Here is a 27862-nt window from a genome sequence, read left to right on the forward strand (position 1 = left end):
GCTAGATTTTTGAATCTAGAAATTACTGTGTATATTTTTGAATCACTATGTGCGTGTGTTATGTTTGAATACTTTTTGAAATAGAAATTCTCCCCAATTTTATGAAAACATGGCATTATCTACATCAGAGGAAACTTATGGCATAATCAATATTCAAACAGAACTTCACATTTCCAATCAAATGTATACACGAGACCCATTTTTTTTTCTACTGGTTGCTGAATTTTAAACTGATAACTACATTTAATACTGTAATTTGGCTACCTTTGAGGCAGAAAGGGCCTTTCATGCTTCCTCTAGATTTTTGGCCTTTTGCCTATGTGCGGGTATATTACAAAGGAACTTACTTAGTTTATAAGCCTTGACAACAATTTCCCATTAAGTAGTGTTTTGTGCTTACTCTCCTGTTGAATATCTATTAATAATAAAAATGCCCCTGTACTGTTTATAGCAGTATCATTACAGAGGTTCCTTGAGACCGGAACTGAGCATTCACGTACTTCAAAGTCTGAAGTCCCAGATGTTCAGCATTTTGTCAGTTGGTTAATTGCACTCATGCTTGCTCCCCCCTTCTCCCGCACCTAATACCAGGGTGACTGAACTGCTTTCCTGCCTGGGCATCTAGCTAAAATTTATTTCAAGGGGTTCTTTTTTCTCCTCCACCCCACAACATTGCCATTTTAATGGTCAATCAACATTTAGTGTCAATCTACTACATGTCTATGTACCAGGCACTGTTTGAAATCTTCAGGATGCAAAGATGGATCAACCAAGGCTCCTAGTTTAAAGAGATCAGAGTGTAAGTTAAAATATGTAAATTTGTTAAAGAACTGTGAAACCGCAAATAATAGTTTATGTGAAACATGAAATTTTTCAACTGTCATTTAAAAATGTGCAGTAAAAACTAAGCTCATGAAATACAGAAATAAAAGTTCCAGCATTTTCATCATAAAATGATTATATTTTAAGTTGTCTTTCTAAAGACCTACATGTTTTAATAGCTCTCATTTATTGTGCTTTATGTGCCAGGCACTGCTAAACCCGTTTCATTATCTTAATTTTCTCAGCCTATGAGGTAAGTTTGTTACTCCCATTTCATGCACAACTCAGGTTCAGATTAAGTAATGTGTGCAAAATCACAGGACAAGCAGTGCGGGTTTTCAAAGCCAGGCATGATTTCAACTGATTTTTGTTTTAACTCATTTTTTAAAAATGATTTTGTGTTGAAGTGGTTCCCAATTCTTTGGATCAGTAGTTTTTCAGAAAAGTTCAGCGACACCGTCATAGATCATTCAATGGACCACTTTCCCTCAACTCCTTGAATTAGTGTATTGTCCAATTATCCAGGATTTAGAGCCCAGTATTTTCTTAGAGGTCCACGTGGCTTGGGGCCCTCTCTACCGACAGGTGCCTCTCTGTGTCTTCAGAACAGCTGATATCCGTCTATCTCCCAGCAGTCTATAAAGTTCCTGGATGACAACTCTTGTGCATTGTCCGCTACCTGGCATTACTGTGAATGCTCAGGGGATGTCTGCGTGCACGCATAAAGGAACCACCGAATCCGGACTGAACTCTAGTTCTTAACCAGGCCTGTGAGTCTGCGCACTTCGGCCAGGTGATCAAGAACAGACCTCGGTGGCGTCTGTGCCTGAAAGGATCTTGCCAACTCCAGCGATCTAACATAAACCACGGAAAAGCGTGATAAAGTCATTTATCAGGTTGGGGCCACGGAGAATCTGGCCAGTGTTTGTTAACCTCTGCGGTTCCTCCCAGCCGGACCCTTCCAGGCCAGGCGCGGCGAGCGGACAGTTGCCCACCCCGCAGCACGGAGAGCAGCGCCGGCGCCCGCGCTGACCACGTGGGCCTCCGCCTCCCCCGGGATTTCTGCTTCCGCCGGAACCGCCTTGCTACCGGAAGTGACGAAAGTGGGTGGTCTAAACGGGGAGTACAGTCTCTTCCTCTCCACGCGGTGGACCTGACCGGTCGGCCCGAATTGCTTGAGGTGAACAATGCCGGGGAAACTCCTTAGTGACGCGGGTTTGGACTCCGAGACCGCCATGGAAGAAGTGGAGACACCGCGGAAGCAGAATGAGAAGGTGCCGCCGAGGGCCGAGGGACGACCCGGGGCGCCGAGGGGAGCGGGATACGGGAGCGGGGTGGGGTGCTCGGCTGGGCGGCGGTGGCGCGCCCGCGGACGCGGCGTGTGCGGGTCCCGGTGTGGGGTTCGACCGGGAGGGTGCCAGGAACCCGTGCTCTCGGCGGGCGGTGGGCGCACGAGCGGCGCAGGCGGGCCGGAGCTGGGGTGAGCGCCTCCCACGTGGCCCGGGAGTCTGGGCGCCGCGCGCCCGGTGCGCATTTGGATGCTCATGCTCGGGCCCCACGTTGCTGGCTCGCTAACTCCGGGTGTGAGCGTGTGCGGAGGGAGTTGTCAGGTCAGGTAGGGACCGAAGCTTCAGAATAGACTGGCGATACCTCTGAGTGACACTTTAGTAGTAAGGAAGTACAACTTGTTTGCCGGTGAGCAGCCTTAAGAAGATGAAGTATTCGGCTTAACGTCTACTGAGTAGATTTCCCGTGGAAAGGTGAAAAGATGCGTTGTTGTGCCGAGTGTACAGCATCTTTTTGATAGAGGGTCGGCGGTGTGTAGGGGTCTTACGTTGCCTTGATAGCGGTCTGCCTCTTTACTGTTAATTCCTTAGTGATTTTCTTTTTTTTTTCTTTTTTTTTTTTTTTAATTTTTATTTATTTACTTATGATAGTCAGAGAGAGAGAGAGAGAGAGAGGCAGAGACACAGGCAGAGGGAGAAGCAGGCTCCATGCATCGGGAGCCCGATATGGGATTCGATCCCGGGTCTCCAGGATCACGCCCTGGGCCAAAGGCAGGCGCCAAACCGCTGCGCCACCCAGGGATCCCAATTCCTTAGTGATTTAACTTGTGACCGAGTCTCTGTTCCAAGATCAGTCGGTGAGAACAAAAATTGTCCCTGAATTCCTGTTGTGCATGACTTAGAATTTCCTTTCCTTTGCTGTGTATGAGTCTTTTTGATGCGGAGCTTTTACAACAGCAATATTTTGGCATTGTAGGAAGCCGAGGGAGCACAGACTTGTCCTTACAGGTGGGGAGGAAGTGGTCCTGGCTTACCTGCTCCACATCAGTGAAGGTATTCAGTTGTGGGATGCTCAAGTGAAGAGGGACATGGCCAAACCCAATCACATTCCAGAGGAGACCACCGGGTTAGGATATCCTCTCTTACTCGGTGGAACGAAGGGATGAAAGAACCGGAGTCTTGTGGGGAGACTAGATTATTTTTCTGATAGCTGAAAGGTGATCATTCGGGAAAGATTAGCGTCACTCATGACTTGAGAGCAGAAGCAGGGCCTGAAGGTTCAGAGAGGCAGATTTCAGCTAAATATAATCTCCATAGTTCTGGAATTGGCATTTCAGAGAGGTTTTAACAGAGGCTACAACACCTGTCTACTTGGTTTCGGTAATATTAATTAACTTTCAGTATATGAAAAGTTGGAAAAGGTCAGACATTTCAGGTAGGAGCCATAGCCCTGGGTTGGGTTGGGTTGGGTTGGGTTTGGAGTTTTGATTTTGAGATTTCACCCATTCCATTTCCTTGTAATGTGCTTCCCCCCCCCCCCCTTAAATTAGATACATCTTTTTTACACATGGGGTGATAGATTGTGGGGCTTTATAGATTTTTGGTTCGTAAAGTGTCTTTGTAAAAATTAATTTGCACTTGTCAATAGCCAAGACAGATATTATGAATCACTGTTTTACCTGTACAGGAATTCTGGCAGAGAAAGAAATCTGCTTAACATCGTCCATCTGTGGACATATATGACCTTATTACTCTATTAGAATTAAACTACTTGATCTCTTTCTATAGTCATACATATGTGGTTTAGAGTCTTTTGGAGCATCCCATGAGCCACTCTAAATCCCCTATGAAAGTTTTATTTTACAACTTTTTTTTTTTTTTTACAACTTTTTCAACTAACAATTTGAATAGATACCAAGAGGCGTTGCGTTCTCTTATAAGCTGATGAAATTATTGATATAACGGTACTTAAGTCCATATAGCTAAGAAATGGTGCATAGTGTTTTGATTTATTATAAGGTGAAAGTACAGATGTTGTTTCTTTTTTTTTTTTTTTTTAATTTTTATTTATTTATGATAGTCACAGAGAGAGAGAGAGAGGCAGAGACACAGGCAGAGGGAGAAGCAGGCTCCATGCACCGGGAGCCCGACGTGGGATTCGATCCCGGGTCTCCAGGATCGCGCCCTGGGCCAAAGGCAGGCGCCAAACCGCTGCGCCACCCAGGGATCCCGAAAGTACAGATGTTGAAAAATGCCCCCCAATTGTGTTCAAAATTATGTGATCTTTAAATAATCCAACATTGATGTGTCATACAAATGTAAACTTGCTTTACTCAGTAGTTTGTATTTTCTTTAATTTTTTTTAGAAAGGTAGAAAGGAGAAACCAAAATCTATTAAGACTGAAGAGGCAACAGAAGTAAAAGAAGAAATTCCTTCCCCTAAAGCTAAAAAAGTTAAAAAGAAAGCTGAGTCTAATGAGGTTGACATGAATTCTCCTAAATCTAAAAAGGCAAAAAAGAAAGAGGAGCCATCTCAGGATGACATAATTTCTCCTAAAACCAAAAGTGTGAAAAAAACAAAGGAGTCCTTTGAAAAGAAAGTTGTTTCTCCTAAAACAAAAAAAGTAATAAAAAGTGAAGAACCTTCTGAAGAAGAGATAAGTGCTCCTAAGCCCAAGAAGATGAAGAAAGAAAAGGAAATGAATGGAGAAATTGGAGAGAAAAGCCCCAAACTGAAGAATGGATTCCCTCATTCTGGACTTGTCTCTAACACCAGTGAAACCCTAGGGGAAGAAAGTAGCAGTGAGTTAGAGCAGGTAAAGTTGTATTTTAATGTATAGAATGTAGTTTTTATTGTTGTTTCAGATAAATAAGTAGCTAATTGCTACTGGTATTTAAAAGTGGGAGAGGATGCCTGGCTCAGTCAATAGAGCATGTGACTCTTGATCTCCATATATATATATATGATTTTATTTATTTTTAGAGTGTGTGTACACTACTGGTGGAGAGGGGCAGAAGGAGAGGGAGAGAGAAAATTTTTAAAGATTTATTTATTTATTTATTCATGAGAAACAGAGAGAGAGAGAGAGAGGCAGAGACACAGGCAGAGGGAGAAGCAGGCTCCATGCAAGGATCCCGATGTGGGACTTGATCCCGGGTCTCCAGGATCACACCCTGGGCTGCAGGGGGCGCTAAACCGCTGCGCCACCGGGGCTACCTGAGAGAGAAAATTTGAAGTAGACTCCACACTGAATGCAGAGCCCGATGCAGGGTTCAGACTCATGACCCTGAGATCATGACTTAAGCTAAAACCAGGAGTCGGACACTAACAGACTGAGCCACTCAAGCTCCTCTTTATCCCCACTTTTATTTTTTAAGAGATTTTATTTATTTTTAAAAAAAGAACACAAGGAGGGGGCAGAGGAAGAAGCAGATTCCTCACTGAGCAGGAGTGTGATGTGGAGCTTGATCCTAGGACCTTGAGATCATGACCTGAGCCGAAGGCAGGTACTTAACCGACTGAGCCACCCACATCCCCCCCCCCCCAATTTTAAATGTTAAATATTGGGACACTGGGTGGCTCAGTCGTTGAGTATCCGCCTTTGAGCCCCTGTATCAAGTTGTGCATCAGGTTCCCTGCCAGGAGCCTGCTTCTCCTCTGCCTCTCTCACAGTATTGCTCATGAATAAATAAATAAAATCTTTAAAAAAAAAAAATGTTAGGGGAACGCCTGGGTGGCTCAGCGGTTGAGCGTCTTACTTTGGCTCAGGGCGGTGGTCCCGTGGTCCCGGGATCAAGTCCCATATTGGGCTCCCCACGGGGAGCCTGCTTCTCCCTCTGTCTGCTTCTGCCTCTCTCTGTGTATGTCTTTCATGAATAAAGAAATAAATAAAATCTTTTAAAAAAATAAATGTTAAATATTTTTAATGGTTCCACAATCCATCATATAAATGTTTAGAAATTCACTTATTTCCTCTATTGGACATTTAGATTTTTTACTTTTTTTTTTTTAATATTTATTTATCTATGAGAGGCACAGAAAGCGAGAGGCAGAGACAGGCAGAGGGAGAAGCAGGCTCCATGCAGGGAGCCCAATGTGGAACTCGATCATGGGACCATGGGATCATGGGATCACGACGCAAGCCAAAGGCAGATGCTCAACCCCTGAGCCACCTAGGCGTCCCTAGATTTTTCACTTTAGAATGATGCCACAGTGACCACTTTGTGTTAAATGTTTGTTTCTTATTTTCTGTGGATATATGTGAAAGATGTGACTGGGTGGAAAAGGGTTAGTGACCTTTCAGCAATACAGTAGTCCCCCCCGATCTGATGTTTTGCTTTCCAGGGTTCCAGTTACCCTCTGTCAACCATGTTCAGGAGCAGATGATTCTCCTCCTGACACACTGTCAGAAGGTTAATAGTAGCCTGCCACTGCATCACAATGCCTATGTCATTCAACTCACCTAGGCATTTTATCTGTTCACATCATCCCAAGAAGGGTGAATGCAGAACAGGAAGATGTTTTGAGAGAAAGACCACATTCACATAATTTTTATTATGGTATATTGTTACAGTTGTTCTATTTTGTTATTGTTGTTGTTAGTTTCTTATGGTGCCTAACTTAAAAACTTATCTTGAATATATATGTGTAGGTAAAAAAAAAAAAACAAAAACCAATAAATAGGCTCCATACTATCTGTGGTTTCAGGTACCCACTGGGGGTCTTAGAACAAATCCCTTTTGGATAAGGAGGGACTACTGTATATTGTAGGTCTATGCGATGGCAACAGAATAGTTCTTAGTTGACACTGAATCTGCCTTCACTAGCCACACATAGTATATGTATGGTATATATTTGCTACAGATTTTTCTCTTGGTAGAGTTTTATAGGTGATTATGGTATATTTCCTTTTCGGATCTTCTATTTTTGGTTGATTTAGAAGAGATGTTTTAGAATTGGTTCTTTTGTTTCTTTCTCAGAAGGCTTCTCTATGATTACCTGTAAGGGTGAAGTTTCTAATTTCTTTCTGTGGCCCTTTACTTGATAGGAAATACCTGTGGAACAGAAAGAAGGAGCTTTCTCTAATTTTCCCATATCTGAAGAGACTATTAAACTTCTCAAAGGTAATATTTTTGGAAGTACTGTATAATGTTAGAATATTTATTTGGAAGCACTCCACTGTTTTTGTTGAGATAAAGGACAGTATATGCAACCATATAATAGATCCATGTATACAGTACAGGACTGTACTAGTGATGGCTTTGCTGCCTCTTAAGTAGGTGATTCAATTTTATTCAAACCAATATGTGTATTCAGAAGTGTGAGGACTGATTGCACTGTTTCATGCCATGTTCGTATTTTCTTTTTTATCCTTGCCCTCTTGTAAGGCATTTCTTAACGGTACAAACCTGACTCAGAACTCAGCCTAGCAGTGTCCCTGTGAATGAACTAGGTAGTCACAGATGCTTGAGTAGGTATTTTCTGAAGCAAGTGTGGCATGGTCTGAACTGCAAAGCACCTCATTTGGGTGCTTCAGTTGACCTGTGGATGAGATTTCATGACAAGTGACTAAAGTCTTAAATAATATTTACCATAATTTGGTGCTTTAAAGTTTGTTGATAACTTTCAGTCAAGCACATTCTTCACTACTAGAATACATTACAACCTGACTTTGTAGATACTGACTGGAAGGTAGAATTCCTCAATTCCGCAGGACCGGAAGCATGGCTGGGATGTTAAGAACTGCATTACCAGATAACATGGTTAATTTGTTCACAGCCCGTGGGGTGACCTTCCTGTTTCCTATACAAGCAAAGACATTTTACCATGTCTATAGTGGAAAGGACTTAATTGCACAGGCGCGGACAGGAACTGGGAAGACATTCTCCTTTGCCATCCCTTTGATTGTGAAGCTCCAGGGAGAACTGCAAGACAGGAAAAGAGGTCGTGCCCCTCAGGTAATTGTCTTTAACACAGAGCTTAAGAGCTCCATATCTGCATAGGAGCAAAACATCTCTTAGGCATTGTTTACATCATATACTATCGTTTTTTTAGTGGGTTCTCCTTAGAGCCTTTTTTTTTCTTTTTGATATGTATTACAGATCTTTATTTGAAATTAAAGTAGGATTATTCTTTTAAGAGTATTGGCCACAAACCCTGTAAGTTTAAATATGATAATCCACTCAGTGGTTGTGATCACCTGTATTAATGCCCATTGTGTTCCCTTCAAACCATTAGATGTCCCTGGGGCTTACAGGTTTGATGAAGTATCTCTGACCATTTTTACCTAGGTGGAGAGAACAGTTTTAGTAGAGATGCATAAGTAGAAGGAGGGGTACTCAGAGATGAAGAGACCAAGCTTCCTTGTCAAGATTGTGCATATTGGGTTCATTCATTTCTGGAGAACCTGGCATTTGACAAACCTTAAATTCACTGACATACCTGTGTTGTCATCGTGTCATCTTTCTGGCCCCACCTCACTTGTTTACTGGCCTTTCAATGTCCATACTCCTCCCTCAGTAATTCATTGTTTATTGCTGTAAACAAATGCAGCATTAAACAAATGGATTATTTTAGCACTTGGAATTATTCCAGCCTGGTACATAGTGGATATTTAGTAAATATCCATTGGATGAATGTATCTGATGAATCAATGAATGTTCTTAAATCATACATGTTTCATGTTGTTACTTTACTTAAGGACCTATAGTCCTTTCTGTTAAATAAATATCCTGTTGGGTCAAACTCAGACTGCTCTGGGATATAAAGCCCCTCACCACGTTGGTTGGTCCTGCCTTAATTTGTCTTTGTTCTACTTTCAATTTAGTGTAGAGGTTCAGTCCCTTGGTTTCAGAACCCAACTGTCTGAATTTAAATCCAGGTTTGCTTTGCTTCTTAGCCTTTTGGTTCAAAATTGTGTGTTTATTATAGGTGGGTGAATAACTTGTGAGAATTAAACGAGAACAATGCATAGTAAACATTTAGTAGAGCCTGAGACAGTGAAAGCTCAAAGATTAGCTAATGTTATCAGCAGTGTTACTCCTTGCTCAAGTTGTTGCTTCTTAGAATGCTATTTTGCTATTTAGGTAGTAGTGGCTCCAGGAAACTCCCCAGTTCCTCTGGCCTACTCTGTGAGCCCTCCTGGAGCACCACATGTTTTGGCCCTACTTTTTTATGATTGGTAGGATCACAAATTTCTGAGTAGGTTTGTTAGGGACTGTATTATTATATCTGATTCTTCACACCAAGTAGGTTGCAAAGCATATAATAGATATTTTGAAAATACTTGTTAAGATGAGTTGAGCCTTCTGGTGAATTCCAATTTTGTTAAGAAACAAATACTGCATAATACTTTGAATTCAGTGATTAGTTTTTCCTTTTCAGGTACTGGTTCTTGCACCCACGAGGGAGTTGGCAAATCAAGTAAGCAGAGACTTCAGTGACATCACAAGAAAGCTGGCGGTGGCTTGTTTTTATGGTGGAACTCCCTATGGAGGTCAAAGTAAGTAACTCCAAAAATGAGGGAAGGAAAATGCCAGCTATTACTGGATGCTCTGGTTAGATTTCTCTGGCCTTGAAATCTGATTTTACCGTGTTTAGTCATTTATTTTTTAATTAAAAAAAATTTTTTTAGGATTGTTTAATCATTTATTGTGGTTTTCTTTTGTCGTTATTGTTTATAGATGGTCAAGAATATGGTCCTACATGATGATGTGTATCAAATCCTATATAGAGTTACTCGGATTTTTGTATTACTGCTCTGTTTACCTAAAGGCTACAAAGATCTCTTACTGAATCTGAGAGGATAGAGTCCATTTGGGCTTTTGGCACTAGAAAGTCATGATTCAGAGTTATTCTTTGTCAAGGATGATGGATCTGCCTCTTTTGGAGTCTTTCTTTCTTGCTACCAGTGGGCCGCCTTTTCTCTGGGCCTAAGAGCCAAATGCAAGTCCCTACTGGAATCCTGTAGGATTCCATTACTTACCAGTTCAAGACCTTGAAACTTTATTATGAGAGCAGATATGTAATTTGGGAAAGGATTTAAGGCTTTTCTTTTTTTTTTTTTTTTTTTTTTTTGGATTTAAGGCTTTAAAAAATAAAAATGTTGGCATTGGCATGCAAGGCTTCTAATTATGTCTTTTCAGCTTTGGTTGAATGAACTAGGCTTTGACATCAGAAAAGTGTATGTTTGAATCTGAACTCTGCTCACAGTGTGATTTTAAGTTCAAGCTGCTTGATTTCCAAGGTTACTAAACTCCCCCCGCCAGGGGTGTTGTGAGGATTGAATTGGATAATGTACATAGAGTGTCCAGTACGAACCCTAGACTGCAAGGGTAATTCAGTAAAAAGCTGCATCATTATCCCTTTACCTTGTTATACTGGACTCCGTTTTCCTGAACATCTCTACACCTCGGAATACTTGCCCTTTTTCCTGGTCTCGTTCTCTCCATACATGCTTACCTTATATAAAGTTCTTATTCTTTTAAGATTCTCTTTTCCACTTTGTGAAACCTTGACACTTTCCACCACCAAGAAAGGCATTTCTTTCCTGGTGGTTCTGTCCCCCACTGGCGCATTTTTCTCTTAATGTCACATAATACACTGGGCTGTCATTTCTTACCTGTTCTTCCCACTAGATTAAGGAATGCCTTGAATATCTTTATTTTTGGTAGTTAGCATATTACCTTGTGCTTGTGGTTAATAAATATTTTAGAATAAAAATGTATTTAATGGATACCCCAGACTAATAAAAGGACTTAAAAACTCAGCCTGTCTTATCATTGATTTTGTTTACAGTTGAACGTATGCGGAATGGGATTGATATCCTGGTTGGGACCCCAGGTCGTATCAAAGACCACCTTCAGAATGGCAAGCTAGATCTCACCAAACTTAAGCATGTTGTCTTGGATGAAGTTGACCAGATGTTAGATATGGGGTTTGCTGATCAAGTGGAAGAGATTTTAAGTGTGGCATACAAAAAAGGTAAGCTCCAAATTCAAGGAACTGATGGAAGGGATTAGAGGAAGAGTGGTGACTATGTAGTCTTCTCAGAGCTAAATGAAGCCTTATATCAGGGGGTGACTTATTTTATTTAGGAAGACTTAACTTTCTTTTTTAAAAATCATGATTTATCACATAATTGTAATGGGGAAAATTTGGGAAAGTAAGAGAAGAAAAATCTCATATTCTTCCAGCTTGATGTGCTTTGCTTTGGATCTCTTTTTTCCTGACTCTGTACTATTGAGCATGTGTGTATGTGTTAATTTTAATCTTGCTATGCAACAATTTGGCATAACACTGAAGAGGTTGTGCTATGATTTAATTCCATCTGTGTATTTTAATTTTTAGGTAATTTAATAATTCTGCTTAGAAACATTTTTATGCAGAAAGTTTCCTTCACACGTCAGTATTTGGAATTTATACTTTAGGATAGATGTCCCGAAATAAAATTACTGAGTTAAAAGGTATAAATAGTTCATGTTTCTCAATGTACATTGTTAATTTCTCTCCAAAAGAGTTCTATCTACTCAAACCACCATTTGAAATACATGAAAATGCAGTATTCTTCAAAGAGCAAACTTTATAAAACATGAGGGTTGGGGAGCTTTTCAGTACCTGACCTCAAAGAATGAATAGACTGAAATCCTAAACTCAAGAGACTGAGGAAATGAGTATAGAGGAGTATAGAATCTGTTCTGGTGTTATCATAGGTTACTTGCTTAGTGATCTCCTTCACATAAATTACTTAGGGTAGTATTTCTTTGCCCATTGGGAATCTCTGTCTTTCATTTTTGTGTCATAAGTGCCTGGCTTGGCCTCACATTGTTGCTGTAGCATGCTGTTGGACCCTGGAAGAACTGGGTGATGTGGAGTACTGTGTAGGCTTATTTGGGTTATTCATACTGACTTTTTTTCCCCCAAAGATTCAGAAGACAATCCCCAAACATTGCTTTTTTCTGCAACTTGCCCTCATTGGGTATATAATGTTGCTAAGAAATACATGAAATCTACATATGAACAGGTGGACCTGATTGGTAAAAAGACCCAGAAAACGGCAATAACCGTGGAGGTAAATGATTCATTCAGCTGCTAGAATTAGTAAAAAATTGTATGTCGTGTTTTCCCTGTCTGATTAAGACTGGTAAATATACACTTTTTATGGATAAATACTAAATCCATGATCCATGTGAAGGGCCAAGTAAAGATCTATTTTTATTTGAGTTGTATAGTATCTGTGTTTTCTAAATTTCATTATCTGGTAGTCTGATTTCAAAATCTTTTGGAATCTCTGTCTGAATTATGTAAGTCGGAAGAAGTTATGCCTAGAATTTAAATACTTTGAGAGCAGCAGAGGAATCTAGTACTTTGTGTTGAAGCCATTTTCATGTTAGGTTCTAGCACATAGAATTCCTTTTACCAAGAAACAGACCTGCAGGCTGACTAATTGCATTTTTAAGTGGGTGAAAGGATGAAACATTCAGAAATTTTTCTCTTGTCAGTTCCTTGGTGTCCTGTAGGAATGAAGAGATGATGTTTCTTTTTCTTCATTTTCCTGGTTGGTTCAGAAAATAGAGGAACGAGGGATGCCTGGGTGGCTCAGTGGGTTGAGCATCCGACTCTTTTTTTTTTTAATATTTAATTTATTTATTCATGAGGGACACAGAGGGAGAGGTAGGCTCCATGCAGGGGTCCCAAATGCAGGACTCCATCCCTGGACTCCAGAATCACACCCTGAGCTGAAGGCAGGCGCTTAACCTCTGAGCCATCCAGGCTATCCAGGTGTCTGGAGCATCCAACTCTTGATCTTGTCTTGGGTTAAATCTCAAAGTTGTGGGTTCAGGCCCTGCATTGGGCTCCATGCTGGGCATTTTAAAAAACAAAAGAAAGCAGGAAGGAGAGAAGGAAGAAGGGAGAGAGGGAGGGAGGGAGGAAAGAAGGAAATCGAGGAACCAGAGAAAGGGGAACAATAGCTCCCTACTTTTTTTTTTTTTTAAGATTTATTTTTTAAATATTTTATTTATGTATGATAGAGAGGGAGAGAGAGGCAGAGACACAGGAAGAGGGAGAAGCAGGCTCCATCTAGGGAGCCCAGCATGGGACTCGATCCCGGGTCTCCAGGATCCCGCCCCTGGCTGAAGGTGGCACTAAACTGCTGAGCCACTGGGGCTGCCCAAGATTTGTTTATTTTAGAGAGAGGAAGCATGTGTGGGGGCGGGAAGGGGGCACAGAGGGAGAGAGAGTCTTAAGCAGACTTCACACTGAGTACTGAGCTAGATGTGGAGCTTGATCTCACAATCCTGAGATCATGACCTGAGCTAAAACCGAGAATTGGACTATTAACCAGTTGTGCCACCTAGGTGTCCCACAACTTTTTAAAAGACTTATTAGGGACACCTGGGTGGCTTAGCAATTGAGCATCTGCCTTTGGCTCAGGGCGTGATCCCGGGGTCCTGGAATCAGGTCCTACATTGGGCTTGTGTGGGGAGTCTGCTTCTCCCTCTGCCTGTGTCTCTCTGCACACCTTCTCCCCCCCCCCCCCGTCTCTCTCTTTCCATCACTCATGCATAAATAAAATTTAAAAAGGCTTATTAATTTGAGAGAGAGAGACAGCTCTCTGCTTTAATGGTTTAGGTTTGTTTTTTTTTTCTCTACACAGCGGTGGCAGTGGTCTGCTCTAGTTAGGCTTAAACAATTGCTTCTAACACTAGTAGTTTTGAGCAGATGATTTCAGGTTTCAGGTAGGTTTTACTAAATACATCTTTTTTTTTTCCCTCTCATAAGCACCTGGCTATCAAGTGCCACTGGACTCAAAGGGCAGCAGTTATTGGGGATGTGATCCGAGTATATAGTGGTTTTCATGGGCGTACCATTATCTTCTGCGAAACCAAGAAAGAAGCCCAGGAGTTGTCACAGAATGTGTCCATAAGGCAGGTTGGTCCTTGCCCTCCCTTTCCTATAGGGAGGGAGCCTCTTCCAACTGATAGACCCCGTTTCCCTGTGAGAGCTCCCCTGATCTGTCAGTCTCCTCTCACAGATGAGGGAAGGGTGACCCAAACCCGAGGCTATCCTGATGCAGTAGGTTTGATCACTCTTGTCTGGTGATCTTTACCCAGTAAGTATAGCTGGACATTGATTTAATGACCAAGGAGTAAGAAAAAATTTGAGATTTATCGATGTAAGGCACATAGTTTTCCCTCTGCTTTATTTTCAGTGGGAGTATCACAAAATAGAAATGTCTTTACAGGTCTTATGGGTGATATGAAAAGTACCTGTATTGTTGGTATCTTAAGCCAGTTTATTTCTTTGGCAGGATGCCCAGTCATTGCATGGAGATATTCCTCAGAAGCAGAGAGAAATCACTCTGAAAGGTTTTAGAAATGGTGATTTTGGAGTTTTGGTTGCAACTAATGTTGCTGCTCGTGGGTTAGACATCCCTGAGGTTGATCTGGTGATACAGAGTTCTCCACCAAAGGTAAGTATTCTATATTATGTTTCATCTTATTGTTTGTTTTGACTACTAAAACAAATGGGAAGTTGTATTGTTTACTTCCTGTGGTTAGTAATAAGTATCTCTTGAGTGCTGGGAATGCTACATGTGATTTTAAAAACAAACCTCTTCTGAGGTCCTTCCTTCAGAACTGAGTGGAAGTGTGGTCAGTGTCCAGAGGTTGGGAGGATTATTTCTGGTTGGAGGGAGATTTGATAAGCTCATGTAGGTAGGATAACTGCGAAGTGGACTTTGAAGATTGGGGGGACTGAGGCAGGGTCAGGGTGGGATAAACTCATGAGCTAGAGGATATAGAAAAGATAGTCTCTGTGTTTAAAATTGCTTGGGTTTGAGGGTGATGGGAATGTCTTAGGGAGGGCCTGAAGCATAGGTTATGTGGTGTGGACAGTGCTTCATGTGAATAAAAGTTGGTATAAAAGATCTTGTTCTGTTCCCGTTGCTTCAAATGTGAGGACCCCCACAAATTGGCAGATCCTTCAGGATTAGAAGGTTGTTTATAATGATAGAAAAAATACCTGATTACTATGAAGGCACCAGCTCTTTAAAGGGTCCTGTAGAACTGTGCTGTCCAATACGATGGCCACAGCCATGTGTAGCTGTCAAGCACTGGAAGTAGTCTGAATCAACACGTGTACTCTAGGTATAAAATAAACATTGGATTTTTAAAAATAAGGGGATCCCTGGGTGGCTCAGCGGTTTGGTGCCTGCCTTTGGCCCAGGGCACGATCCTGGAGTCCCGGGATCGAGTCCCGCATCGGGCTCCCGGCATGGAGCCTGCTTCTCCCTCTGCCTGTGTCTCTGCTTCTCTCTCTATCATAAATAAATAAATCTTTAAAAATAATAATAATAATTTTAAACTTTCTATTATGTACACTAGATTTGGAAGCCTTACCAAAAAATGTAAAATATGGGGATCCCTGGGTGGCGCAGCGGTTTGGCGCCTGCCTTTGGCCCAGGGCGTGATCCTGGAGACCCGGGATCGAATCCCACATCAGGCTCCCGTTGCATGGAGCCTGCTTCTCCCTCTGCCTGTGTCTCTGCCTCTCTCTCTCTCTCTGTGACTATCATAAATAAATAAAAATTAAAAAAAAAACTTGAAAAAAAAAGAAATAAACGCCTTTTAAAAAAAATGTAAAATATGTTAGTGATCAGCTGTTTCATATAGGTAGCATATTGAGGTGATACAACTTTTAGATGTATTGAGTTTAAAAATATATCATTAATTTAAATTTTTGTTTTTTAGTGGGTTACTAGAAAATTGGAGATTGAAATTACATATGTGCCTCTGTAACACAGCACTATTTAGATGATGCTTTTTGAATAATTGGATGGGGACCACTATTCTAGAGAGTTTTAAAAATTGTCACCGTTCGTTATTTTAGAAATGCTAGGGAACTTCATACTCTGGTATATAATATAACCACCACACCTGCCTGTGCATACACCACTCAGGTCTTTGTGTCCTTTGTTTGTGTCACTCATGTATTTTATTTCCATAGGATGTGGAGTCCTATATTCATCGCTCTGGGAGGACGGGCAGAGCTGGAAGGACAGGGATTTGCATCTGCTTTTATCAGCACAAGGAGGAGTATCAGTTAGCACAAGTGGAGCAAAAAGCGGTAAAATTGTTTTCTTAGCCTTCATTCTGCAAATATTGAGTTCTAAACTCAGTCTTTGTTTTTTATAATTCAATTTTTATTAACTTTAAATTGTATTTATTTCTAGTATGTGGCCATAATCGAAAGCTTGTTAGATACATATTATTTTATACATTGTCCTACAATATCAAGTCCAGTTTGAAATAAGTTTGCATTTGAAAGCGGTGGTTTTGTTTTCTCATATATTTTTTAAGGTTTTATTTATTTGAGAGAGAGTGAGACATGAGAACATGATTGGGTTGAGGGGCAAAAGGAGAAGCAGACTCACTGCTGAGCAGGAGGCCTGATGTGGGGCTCAATTCCAGGACCCCAGGATCATGATCTGAGCCAGAAGCAGCCACTTAACCGACTGAAGTCACCTGTGCCCCACCCCATATATTTTTAACATAGATCGAGGGTTATAGGAATTGCTTAAAAACCAAAATAATAGGGGTGTTTTGGGATGCTCAGTGGGTTAAGGAGCTGACTTGTGATTTTGGCTTAGGTCATGATCTCAGGGTCCTGGGATCGAGCCCTGTGTTGGGCTACACACTCAGCTGGGAGTCAGCTTCGGGATTCTCTCTCCCTCAAATAAATAAACCAATCTTAAAAAATAAATAAATAAATTTAGGATGGGAGAGAGAACATGGGTTTTTCTGACAGATTAATTTCTCCCCTTCCCCTTGAGCTGACTATACTTGGTGACTTGCTTAAGGAGAAGGAGGGGGCACTTTACATGTAGTGCAGAATGCAGGCAAGCATTGCCTGGTTAGATGTGGTTAACATCAGTGATAAACAAATGCCTTAAGAACGATGTGATGAGACATACCTCTGGTTTTCTTCCCCCAAGCCCATAATCTCAGTCTAAGCATGCAAAAAACCTGATAGCCTCACAGTAAGGGACAGAATTTTTACAAAATACCTGACCAGTACTCCTTAAGTCTGACAAGGTCATGAAAAACAAGGAAAGACAGAAACTGCCACAGATCAGAGGGGACTAAGAATGCATGATAACTCAATGTGATGTTGTCACTGGAACAGAAAAAGGATATTAGTACAAAAACTAGTGGAATTTGAATGAACTCTAGAATTCAGTTAATAGTAGTGTGTTGATTTCTTAGCTATGACCGATGTACCATAGAGGTAATAATAGGGAAACTCAGTACATAAACATACAGGAACTGTGTAGTATCTTTGTACCTTTTCCATAAATCTAGAACCATTCTAAAATAGTTTATCTTTTTCTTTTTTTTTTAATCTTTCAAATGTGTAATAAGTATGTTTCATAATATTAAAAAAATTAGAAGATTTAATCTCAATGAAAACAGTTAATGACCACATTGTATATTAAACTGGCTCATTTTCTTGTAGGGAATTAAATTTAAACGAATAGGTGTCCCATCTGCAACAGAGATCATAAAAGCTTCCAGCAAAGATGCCATCAGGTATGTTTCCTGCTGCCGCTGTAGTCTGTTGTAGTGCTTGTTCCATTTATTGCCTGACTTCGTGTAGTTAAGAGATTTGGTCTTCTGAATCTTTTTTTTTTTTCTGAATCTTATTTATTATTTTAAGTGATTTATAACTTACTTGTTATGAAAATACTGTGCTGAAGTAAAAATTAAAATCCTAATTTGTACTCATTTTTTTTTTTTAAGATTTTATTTATTTATTTATGAGAGACAGAGAGGGGCAAAGACACAGGCAGAGGGAGAAGCAGGCTCCATGCAGGGAGCCCAACGTGGGACTCGTTCCCGGGTCTCCAGGGTCATGCCCTGGGCCAAAGGCGGCGCTACCCGGGCTGCCCACACTCATTCCTACCCAATCCTGTTCACCAGAGGAAACCACTGTCCATTATTAATAATTTAGCCTGCCTTGGGCATTTTAAGGAATCATATCTTAGACATGGTGTGGGTGCTTCTCATGTGAAAATTGATTAGAGAGTCACAGATTATATTCTACATTGTCCTCAGTCTAGTCCCCCAGCTGTTAGGAATGAGTTGATCATTTCTTTAAATTATTTCTAGAGGGTGAAGATTAGGTGAAGTAGCAGTGTTTGTCACTGGAAGTGCTACTGACATTGGGGAAGGGTAGTTCAGCATCTCTGGCTATGCATTGTATTCCGGGGGGTGAGAATGGGATTAGTATTACGAAACCAGGAAGGTCCTGGATTATTTTCCCAAGATTTCCAAGAGGTGACCTACCTCCCCTGCTTAAGAACCACTGAGTCTGAGCGTCAGTTCTAGACTGTTTTCCATAATTGTTATAAATATGTGTAATGCAGGACACTTGGGTGGCTCAGAGATTGGATGCCTGCCTTTGACTTAGGGCATGATCTTGGAGTCCCAGGACTGAGTCCCACATCAGGCTCCCTGTATGGGGCCTGCTTCTCCCTCTGCCTATGTCTCTGCCTCTCTCTGTGTCTCTCATGAATAAATAAATAAAGTTTTTAAAATTTTTCTTTAAAAAAATAAATAAATATGTGTAATACTTATTTTTTAAAAAATAAGGGTGGGGACACCTAGGTGGCTCAGCTGATTAAGCAGCCAACTCTTGATCAAAGCTTGGGTCTTGATCTCAGGGTTGTGAGTTTAAGCATTGGGCTCTTTGCTGGGTGCAGAAATGGGGGGGTGGTCTATGATCAGAGGAAATGCTGGATATTAGGATATTAATTAATAGCTCAAGAAAGTTCTCCAAAGGAAAATAATTTTCAAATTTATTTTAGCATGGCTGGCTTTAAGTATTCTGTAGACAGAGTTCTCTATGACACCAGTTAAGGCAATTTGGGGTTAGGTGGCCAGGCAGGAGAAAAGACAAGCTGGTGGGGTATGAGAGATGTCCTCTAGAGGGGCAGCCCTTCCAAAAGAGGCTGCCTCATGTGGCCTTGTTCATCCTTGTCCTGGATGACCTCTTTTGAAGAAGTGACATTTATTATCAACAAGATAATAGTGACTCCCTAACCAATGTGTATTTTCATAAAAAGTCCATATCATTTTTAAGCAGATAGGGAAGTCCTTTTTCCTTTTATTTTAGAATGGAAATAGCTGTGGTTTTTTCTTTTTCTTTTCTTTTTTTTTTAAAAGATTTTATCTTTATCATAAATAATATTGTGGTGAACATCTTGATATTCATTCTGTTGTTTTCTTGGGATGAAACTTTTTTTATTTGACAGTAAAATCAAATTAGATGCAATCAGAGGAATGGATTTATTTTTACAGAAATGTGTGATGATTGTATCCATTGCATCAAAATGATGTTAGGTATATGAAATATTTGAAAGTTAGCGATTTATCTTGAGATGCTCTTGCCCTGAAAATGCAATCTGTACACTTCTGTCCTTTCTCCTAACAAGTATACTCAATCACACCATAGGCTTTTGGATTCTGTGCCTCCCACTGCCATTAGTCATTTCAAGCAGTCAGCGGAGAAACTAATAGAGGAGAAAGGAGCCGTGGAAGCCCTGGCAGCAGCCTTGGCCCATATTTCAGGTGCCACATCAGTAGACCAGCGCTCTCTGATCAACTCAGATGCGGTAAGGCTGTCATACTCTAACACTTCATATTTTGAGTTTGAGCAGGATTTGAAAGGGTTCAGTTAGACTTATCAGTTGCTTTAACTTTTGTGTGAAGGTAGATGTATGTAAACAAAACCCATTAAGACAGAAAATAGGTTCGTAGTATCCTGTGTCTCAATTGAGGGGGAATGACATTGAGTGCTAATAGGTATATGGTTTCTTTTTGGGGTAATGAAGTGTTTCAGAATTTTAGTGGTGATGGTTGAAACCTTGTGAATATACTAAAAACCCCTGAATTATATACTTCAAAATGGTGTTACGGTATGTGAATCATAGGTTACTAGTTTTAATCCTAAAAAAAAACCCCAACCGTATAAACACATAAATGCATATGATATATTTAGCCAGTATATCTAGAAACTTAGGAAGGTATATGCTTTTTTTTTAATGAAACTTTTGAAGTAATTGTAGGTTTATATATAGTTGTTCATTTGTTTGTTTAAATTCAATTAGCCAGTGGGTTTACATTTGGTTGTAAGAGCTAACACCGAGAGATCCCTTTTACACTTTGCCCAGTTTCCACCAATGGTAACATCTTACAAAACTGTAGTATCACAGCTGGGGTACTAACATTGGCACAATCCATCAATCTCATTCTGAGTTCCCCAGTTTTACTTGTCCTAATTTGTGTGTATATGTTGGAGGTGAAGGAAGAAGTATATGCTTTTAGGAAGAACTTTTCTGGAAATATTTTAGAAACATGAGTGTAATTTTTTTATCAGTTAGGTTTGAGACTAATTTCATTCTTCCTTCTTCTGTAAGGGCTTTGTGACCATGATCTTACGATGCTCAATTGAAATGCCAAACATTAGTTATGCTTGGAAAGAACTTAAAGAGCAGCTGGGAGAGGATATTGATTCCAAAGTGAAAGGAATGGTTTTTCTCAAAGGAAAGCAGGTAAGGAATACTGGGGCCTCTGTTGTGACCTTGCTTTGGTTCAGTAGTTTAATGTGGATGATAAAACTCCAAATGGAGGCTTCTCCCTGTTCTGTGGGGATGATGCACTTTTTGCTCTCTACTTAGTCTTCTCTGGGCATCATCCATGACCTTCAGTTGCCCTTTAGTCACTGACAACTACCCCATCTGTATCTCTACCCTGAACTATGCACACAATGCCAGACATGGACATCTAGCTGCTTCCCCGACAATTTCTGCCCAGGTGGCGTTATTGAGCAACTTAAAATTGTTCAAAATTAAATCCAAAGTCTTTTAATTTGGGTAGCCCGGGTGGCTCAGGGGTTTAGTGCCGCCTTCAGTCCATGGTGTGATTGAGTCCCACGTCAGGCTCCCTACATGGAGCCTGCTTCTTCCTCTGTCTCTGCCTGTGTCTGTGCCTCTCTCTTTCTCTGTGTCCCTTATGAATAAATAAATAAAATCTTTAAAAAAAACCCCAAAGTCTTTTAATTTAAACCCAAAATTTAAAATCTTGCCTTCCAAACCTGGTGTTCTTTCTTCTAGTCCTGCTCTCAGGTAACGGAACACACAAGCACAGCAGTTCTGAAACGTTTTGGTCTTATAATTCCTTTGCGTTCTTAATAAATGTTGGGGATACCAAAAAGCTTTTGTTTATGTGAGTGATACCTATTAGTATTTACCATATCAGAAATTAAACCTGGAGTTCTAAAACCTAAACTTATTCCATTAGCCATCAGAGAGCAGTGATGCCATCACATGTAACTCAGTGTCTGGTATACTCCACCGTGTGCTTATGAGAGAACAAGAGTGGAAAGGACCCCTAACATTTTAGTGTTATGAAAATAGTTTTGACCTTGTGGAACCTCCCCAAAAGATCTCAGGTTTCCAGGGGTGCATGGACTATATTTTGAGAACCACTGGCCTAATGAACCAGATCAGATTTGTTGTCCACTAACTGCATGTCTATGTTGACCTCCTTAAGTAACTCCACATACTGTATGGGTTAAAGTCTCAGCCTTCACATGGAGGAGAAGAGTCCTCATGAACTAGCTCCTGCTCCCTTTATGAGTTTCATCCTTGCCTCCTCCCTGCCAGTACCCTCTGCTCCAGCAGTGCCGTGTGCACCTTGCTTTCTTTCTCTTTCCCCCCATTATCCTTTATGACTTGACCTGGCATTAAGTTTCCCTGTGAAGCTTCCCTGGCCAGGTGGTAGAGTTGGTAGCATCTTTATCTGGATTTCAGAGTTCTTAGGATGTGCCTTTATTCAGTTAAATTTTTTTTACCTTGCTGTGCATGCTACTGACCAAGAGCCTCAAGAACACTATGATATACTAACGGGGAAAAACTATATTCTAGGTATTTTATGCTCCAGTGAGGGCATGGTGTTAAATACTTAGTATTATATGTGAATGAAGGGACATCTGGCTGGCTTAGTTGGTAGAGCGTGCAACTTTTGTCTTGGGGTCCTGTGTACAAGCCTCATGTTGAGTGTAGAGATTATAAATAAATAAATGGAAAAAATACATGTGAATGAAGATTCCCATTAATTGTAAAATCCATCAGTACCTGATGCTACCTGTGGTTATAATTGTGTGAATTATTGGGTGGAAATGAGGTAAGCCTCATAAGATGTTTTATGTAAAAGCAGCCAGAGGAGAGGAGTCTGTTGCAGGGGTAGTTCAGCTACCTTGGTGCAAACCAAGAAACAGGACTTCCTTAATTGGGGGTGATGGCACTGTTACTGTAGTGTTTATTTATTATTTATTTTTTTTAAGAGGGAGAACATGAGCAGGGAAGGGAAGAGCAGACAGGGAGAAGGAGAAGCAGACTCCCCGCTGAGCAGAGAGCTGGATGCAGTGCTCGGTCCCAGGACCGTGGGATCATGATGTGACCTGATGGCAGACAAGTAACTGACTTAAGCCACCCAGGCACACCTAATTTTAAAAAAAAATAGAAGATCATTTATTTTGGGGTGCCTGGGTGGCTCAGTCAGTTAAGCGTCCGACTCTTGATTTCAGCTCAGGTCATGATCTCAGGGTTGTGAGATGGAGCCCCACATCGGGCTCCGTGCTGGGCATGGGGACTGCTTACAATTCTCTCTCCCTTTCCTTCACCCATTCCCCCTTCCCTCCCTCTCTTAAAAAAATTTTTTTTTTCTACTTTTAGTTAGGTCATCTTGAATAGTGATGACTATACACTTCTCTTGTGAAAGAAGTGTATTTCTAATATAAACTATTGGTTTTGGAGCCATTCTGACCAGATTTTTAGAATCTGCCCTGCTTATGAGCTGGGATCCTGTGACAAGTCAGCCTCTCTGAACCTGTTTCCTCAGCTCTAAAATGTAGCTAATAGATACTTAAGGAATTATCCAAGAATGATCTCTAGTCAGTTCTGAATCCTTTGGAATCCCTTTTAAAAATATCCTTAGGGGGAAAAATATCCTTAGGTTTTTGGTATTGTGCTTTTGAGAGGCATAATGTATTGGCCTTGGTCTAAAGTTAATACCTGGAGTCTTTTTGTTTCTGATTTTTAATACAATACCTCGATCTTTGGGACTATCACTCAATGTACACATCTGGCTTTGGTGAAAGGCTGGGTTAACTTGCATTTGTTTTGATTTCTAGGGGGTTTGCTTCGACGTCCCTACTGCAGCATTAACAGAAATACAGGTATTCTTGTCTCTTGGATTTTGAAATTAACGTATTTAAATTATAAAATGTTCACTACTGGGGTGCCTGGGTGGTTCAGTTGGTTGAGCAGCCGAGTCTTGAATTTGACTTAGTCATGATGTTGGGGTCACGGGGTCAAGCCCCGTGTTGAGCTTTGTCCTCAGCTCGAGTTTGTTTGGGATTCTCTCTCTTCCCTCTCCCCCTCCCCATCCCCCTGCTCATGCCCTTTCTTTAAAATAAGTAAGTAAGCAAGTAAATATAATCAGTCTTTGAAATGTATTCATTACTGAAAATACAGAATAATCGAAAGGGAAACAACAGCTCTAGTCCCTTTTCTAAAAGACAATTAGATTTAATGAATTTTAGTATTTTTTTCTCCTAACCAGTCTTTTTTTTTTCTCCTAGTCTTTTTATTCTGATAGTTTTCTTACTCAGCCTGCCTGTTTTCCTTCTTTCCTTTCTCTAGAGTTGTGAATAATATCTAGCTTTTTTTCTTTGTGTATATTGTATGGGGTTTACATAGACATTTTTTTAAATTGCTCTATCTTCATTCACTACTGCTGTGAGGAATGGATTTGTATATGGTATATTTGCATATTTTACTACCCGACAGCTGTGGATAACCTGTAGTAATTGAATTGAATAAATGATACAGTGATGAGGGTACTTCTTGTAGTGAAACTTACTTTGTTGCACTGCCATGACTGGCTTTTGGGCCGTGAGGGCTGTGTTATTTTTAACCACTGACCTTTTAAACACTTGGGTTATCAGTCAGGTTTTTCTTTAGAGAAAAGGCAAGAGAATGGTCTTTCTCTTGCCTTTTTAAACCAAATTCAATAAAAATCAGAGCAGGTGGGGATCCCTGGGTGGGTCAGCGGTTTAGCACTGCCTTTGGCCCAGGGCATGATCTTGGAGTCCCGGGATCAAGTCCATGCATGGAGCCTACTTCTCCCTCTGCCTGTGTCTCTGCCTCTCTCTCTGTGTCTCTCATGAATAAATAAATTTAAAAATCTTTAAAAAAAATCAGAGCAGGTAAAAATAAAACCATCTCTCTGCAGGAAAAATGGCATGATTCGCGTCGCTGGCAGCTCTCCGTGGCCACAGAGCAACCAGAGCTGGAAGGACCTCGGGAAGGATATCGAAACTTCCGTGGACAGCGGGAAGGCAGTCGAGGCTCCCGGGGACAGCGGGAAGGCAGTCGAGGCTTTAGAGGACAGCGGGAGGGAAATCGAAGCTTCAGAGGACAGCGATCAAGAGGTGGCAACAAAAATAACAGATTCCAAAACAAAGGCCAGAAGAGGAGTTTCAGTAAAGCATTTGGGCAGTAATTTGAAGTGGAGAGTTTATGCAGTAACATGGAACTGAACACTGATTTTCCTGCAAGGTTAAAAGCACACTGTTTCCTTCCTGACCACTTGCCTTGTCCCCATCTCTTTCCAGAGAGACAAGCTTCATGGAAATTATTTCATCCGATGATTATGATTTGTAACTATTGCTACTTCTGTATCAGGTTTATCTTTTGAAAGGATGTATGAATTCATTAAATTTTGTTCTGATACACTGTGGGTTGTAAGATAAAATCAAGCATGATTTTGCCCATACTTTTTAAGTTGATCTGTCCTTATACTTAAATAGTGTCCTTCCTTGAATACCTATGGGGAAGATAGCGTTCTCTGGAGAGGCACTCTGCACAGTCCAGGCTTGGGTCTGTAATTAGCATTCCTCAGCCATCTGCCTAACAGTGACTCACGTGGTCCTATAACATGTCTCCTGAGAATTAGTACTGAGCAATGTTTTGAAACAAGGTTTCAAACTTAGCTGGGAGGTAATACATTTTATGGCAGCATATGCTCTAGGTTTGGAGGATGGTGACACAAATGGAGACATTATATAGATTTGCCATTGTTATGTACATTTTGATACATTTTTAACTTTTTTTTTTTTAATTTTTATTTATTTATGATAGTCACAGAGAGAGAGAGAGGCAGAGACACAAGCAGGCTCCATGCACTGGGAGCCTGATGTGGGACTCGATCCCGGGTCTCCAGGATCGCGCCCTGGGCCAAAGGCAGGTGCTAAACCGCTGCGCCACCCAGGGATCCCCATTTTTAACTTTTTAAGGTGATGGATCCTTCCATGAATTATTCACAGATTTTATCTATTTATGTATAAAGAAGTATTTTAATAGAAAGCAAGTGTCTTTAAGGAATTGCAGATGTGTAAGATGTCCCCATAACTTTCTTTGTAAGTAAGGAGGCTGAATAATAGGTGCTTGATGATAATGTACTCCACTTTCTATTGGAAGATTAACATTATCTACCAAGAAGGAATTAGGGGGTCAGGGGCAGAGATTTGCATTGCTGACAAGAGTCAGGAAACCCACTGAAAATGTTTTTCACATGTGAGAAGGAAACCTGCATCTCTGTTGAGAACAAAGAGAGGAGCAAGTAAAGATGCATGATAAAACATTCTTTTCACAGTAAAAACAGGTTATTAATGTTTCTAGAGATGAACTTCTAATGCGTAAACTGGAGTTTTAGGTAGAATGATTCAGTATGTTTTCTCAGAGTCCTAGTTCCTGTAGCCATGGTGTAGGATCTGTTTCTGTAAGACTGCTATTCCATCAAAAGGTTTTATAGCTGCTTAGGACAGTCTCTGTATGGTTATTTTAAGTTGTTGCTTTGAGGGAACTGAAGAACTTCATATTGCCCCTGGCCAGGTAACTCTCTGAGTTCTCAAATATTACTTCTCTGACAAACTTCTGCATGGTGCAGGAGCATAAGAATGACATTGTTTTCTTGCCTTAGTTCCTAGAAATTCTGTACTGGGAATCTCAGGGAATACACTGATAGGAGAAGTTAATATACATGGCCTGTCTTGTTTTCATTTGATTATTTTTGAACAGTTAAAATCTTTCTGAGCCCTGGTTTTTCTCACTGGATTGAGTCTTTTATCTAACTGCCTTTTACCCTGTGACCTTGCAGTAAGGTGTTCAAATAGCAGATCAATTCTTTGATGCTTGAGGCAATGTGTCCTTCCTCTGTTTGGACTTCAGGTCTGTCCTTCATTCCTGACTGGATGTTTCTCTGTTTTCAGAAATTCTTTTGGCTTTTCTTTCATGATCCACTTGTCCATTTTACCACTTTTCCTCCCACTCCTCATGGCTTCCCATCAAGCCACAGGGACTCAGGAGAGGGTGTTTGATGACTGACAACTCATGTGCTGTGTAGATAATAATGTCTTAGATTCTGGTTTTGCTCAAGTACTGAGCATATTTTAATAACAACCAAAATATTTCCTACTTTGAATAGGAATGGTTCCTTATCAAGCAGATTAAAAGGACACGTTACCTGTCCTTTAGGAAGGAGCAATTAAAACCTTGATGTGGATTAGCCTACAGAAAAATAATCTGGCAGAAAACAAGGGTGGGGGGAGGCATTTAATGGGAGTTTCACTTCATACAACTTAATTTCAAGGAAAACATGGCTGTTTCAAATAAATGAAGCTGAAGTTTCTCCTGGATCCCAGAATTCACACCATACTTAAAAATACATCATTCAGCTATTACTTGATTTTAATGGGGTTGTTAGACTAGTGTGGGAAATGTGCTTTTTACTATTTTCTATGGAGAAAATATTTTCCAATGTAACAAACTCCATGAACTTTTAAAATACAATCCATTTACATTGGAGCTATCGGTGCAGCAGTTTCTTTACAATTGTACATAAAATGCTTTTTCTGTAAAATTGAGTTAATATATAAAATACTGCATTATGCCAGAATAAAGGTATTAATATTTCCTATTTATGTTTTTGGTGGCTTTTCTTAAAATTGAGTATTCTTTAAATTATGGGTGTGAAAATCCAAACGTAGGAGAAAAAAATAACTTGAGTCACTCCATATTTAACCTTTTTGTGAGCAACTCTTCCAAGAATTCATTTACAGAATTTGAATCATTCAGTTTTGTGAAGTGCTTTTTCCTTCTCAATATGTGTTTTTGTGAAGTGCTTTTTCCTTCTCAATATGTGTACACTACTTTTCTGTAGGTACAGATCTTTAAATTTCTGATGACTACATGGTATCTCATAGAATTTGTATGCCACTGTATTTAATCTAGATGGCTGTGTTAGTTTTTTACAGTTTTTCACTGTTATGAATAACTCAAATGAATTTCCTTGTATAAATCTTTGCCTACTTGTCTATCACCTAGAAATGCATAAGAACTCCCTGGGACAAAGTTTAGAAAGCAATTCTGAGGAACATTAATATTTTAAAGGACATTTAATTTTGTTGATTCCTTAGAATAATTGTTTCCCCCAGGGGTTAATGTTTTACATAATCCTAATACAAGGATCAAAACCAGGATATTACATTGAGGGGTGTTGTCTTATAGATACTTGTTTGCACTTCGCTGTCTTTTCCTTAATGGCATATTCTAGAAATCACATCAGCC

The 27862-nt window shown here is 40.4% G+C and overlaps 2 protein-coding genes and 1 long non-coding RNA gene across 4 annotated transcripts in view; 2 read left to right on the top strand and 1 right to left on the bottom strand.

Moving 5' to 3' along the window:
* Positions 1-1918: 1918 nt before the first annotated feature.
* On the top strand, positions 1919-27212 carry DDX21 (DExD-box helicase 21). 2 transcript variants are annotated; one of them, XM_072823375.1, is made up of 15 exons: positions 1919-2096; positions 4475-4924; positions 7157-7232; positions 7888-8066; positions 9493-9610; positions 10906-11091; positions 12033-12178; positions 13891-14040; positions 14420-14581; positions 16117-16236; positions 17626-17699; positions 19624-19783; positions 20588-20722; positions 23365-23409; positions 24468-27212. In XM_072823375.1, the coding sequence occupies exons 1-15, from the start codon at positions 2010-2012 to the stop codon at positions 24735-24737; spliced, it is 2358 nt and encodes a 785-aa protein (XP_072679476.1). In that variant the 5' UTR covers positions 1919-2009; the 3' UTR covers positions 24738-27212. The 2 variants fall into 2 exon arrangements, with proteins under 2 accessions (XP_072679476.1, XP_072679477.1); XM_072823376.1 differs by lacking the exons at positions 1919-2096; positions 4475-4924 and adding an exon at positions 6587-6668.
* The window catches only part of VPS26A (VPS26 retromer complex component A), a 186427-nt gene continuing 160763 nt past the window's right edge, over positions 2199-27862 (top strand). Inside the window, exon 1 of the mRNA XM_072823385.1 lies at positions 2199-2202. The gene's annotated coding sequence lies outside the window, so the exon portion shown is untranslated. The remainder of the gene's footprint in view (positions 2203-27862) is intronic.
* Positions 15166-27862, bottom strand: part of LOC140631947 (uncharacterized) — a 142051-nt gene continuing 129354 nt past the window's right edge. Inside the window, exon 7 of the long non-coding RNA XR_012029477.1 lies at positions 15166-15253. This is a non-coding gene — a long non-coding RNA (uncharacterized lncRNA). The remainder of the gene's footprint in view (positions 15254-27862) is intronic.

This window comes from Canis lupus, chromosome 4 (assembly GCF_048164855.1).
Source record: "Canis lupus baileyi chromosome 4, mCanLup2.hap1, whole genome shotgun sequence".
Taxonomy (NCBI): Eukaryota; Metazoa; Chordata; class Mammalia; order Carnivora; family Canidae; genus Canis; species Canis lupus.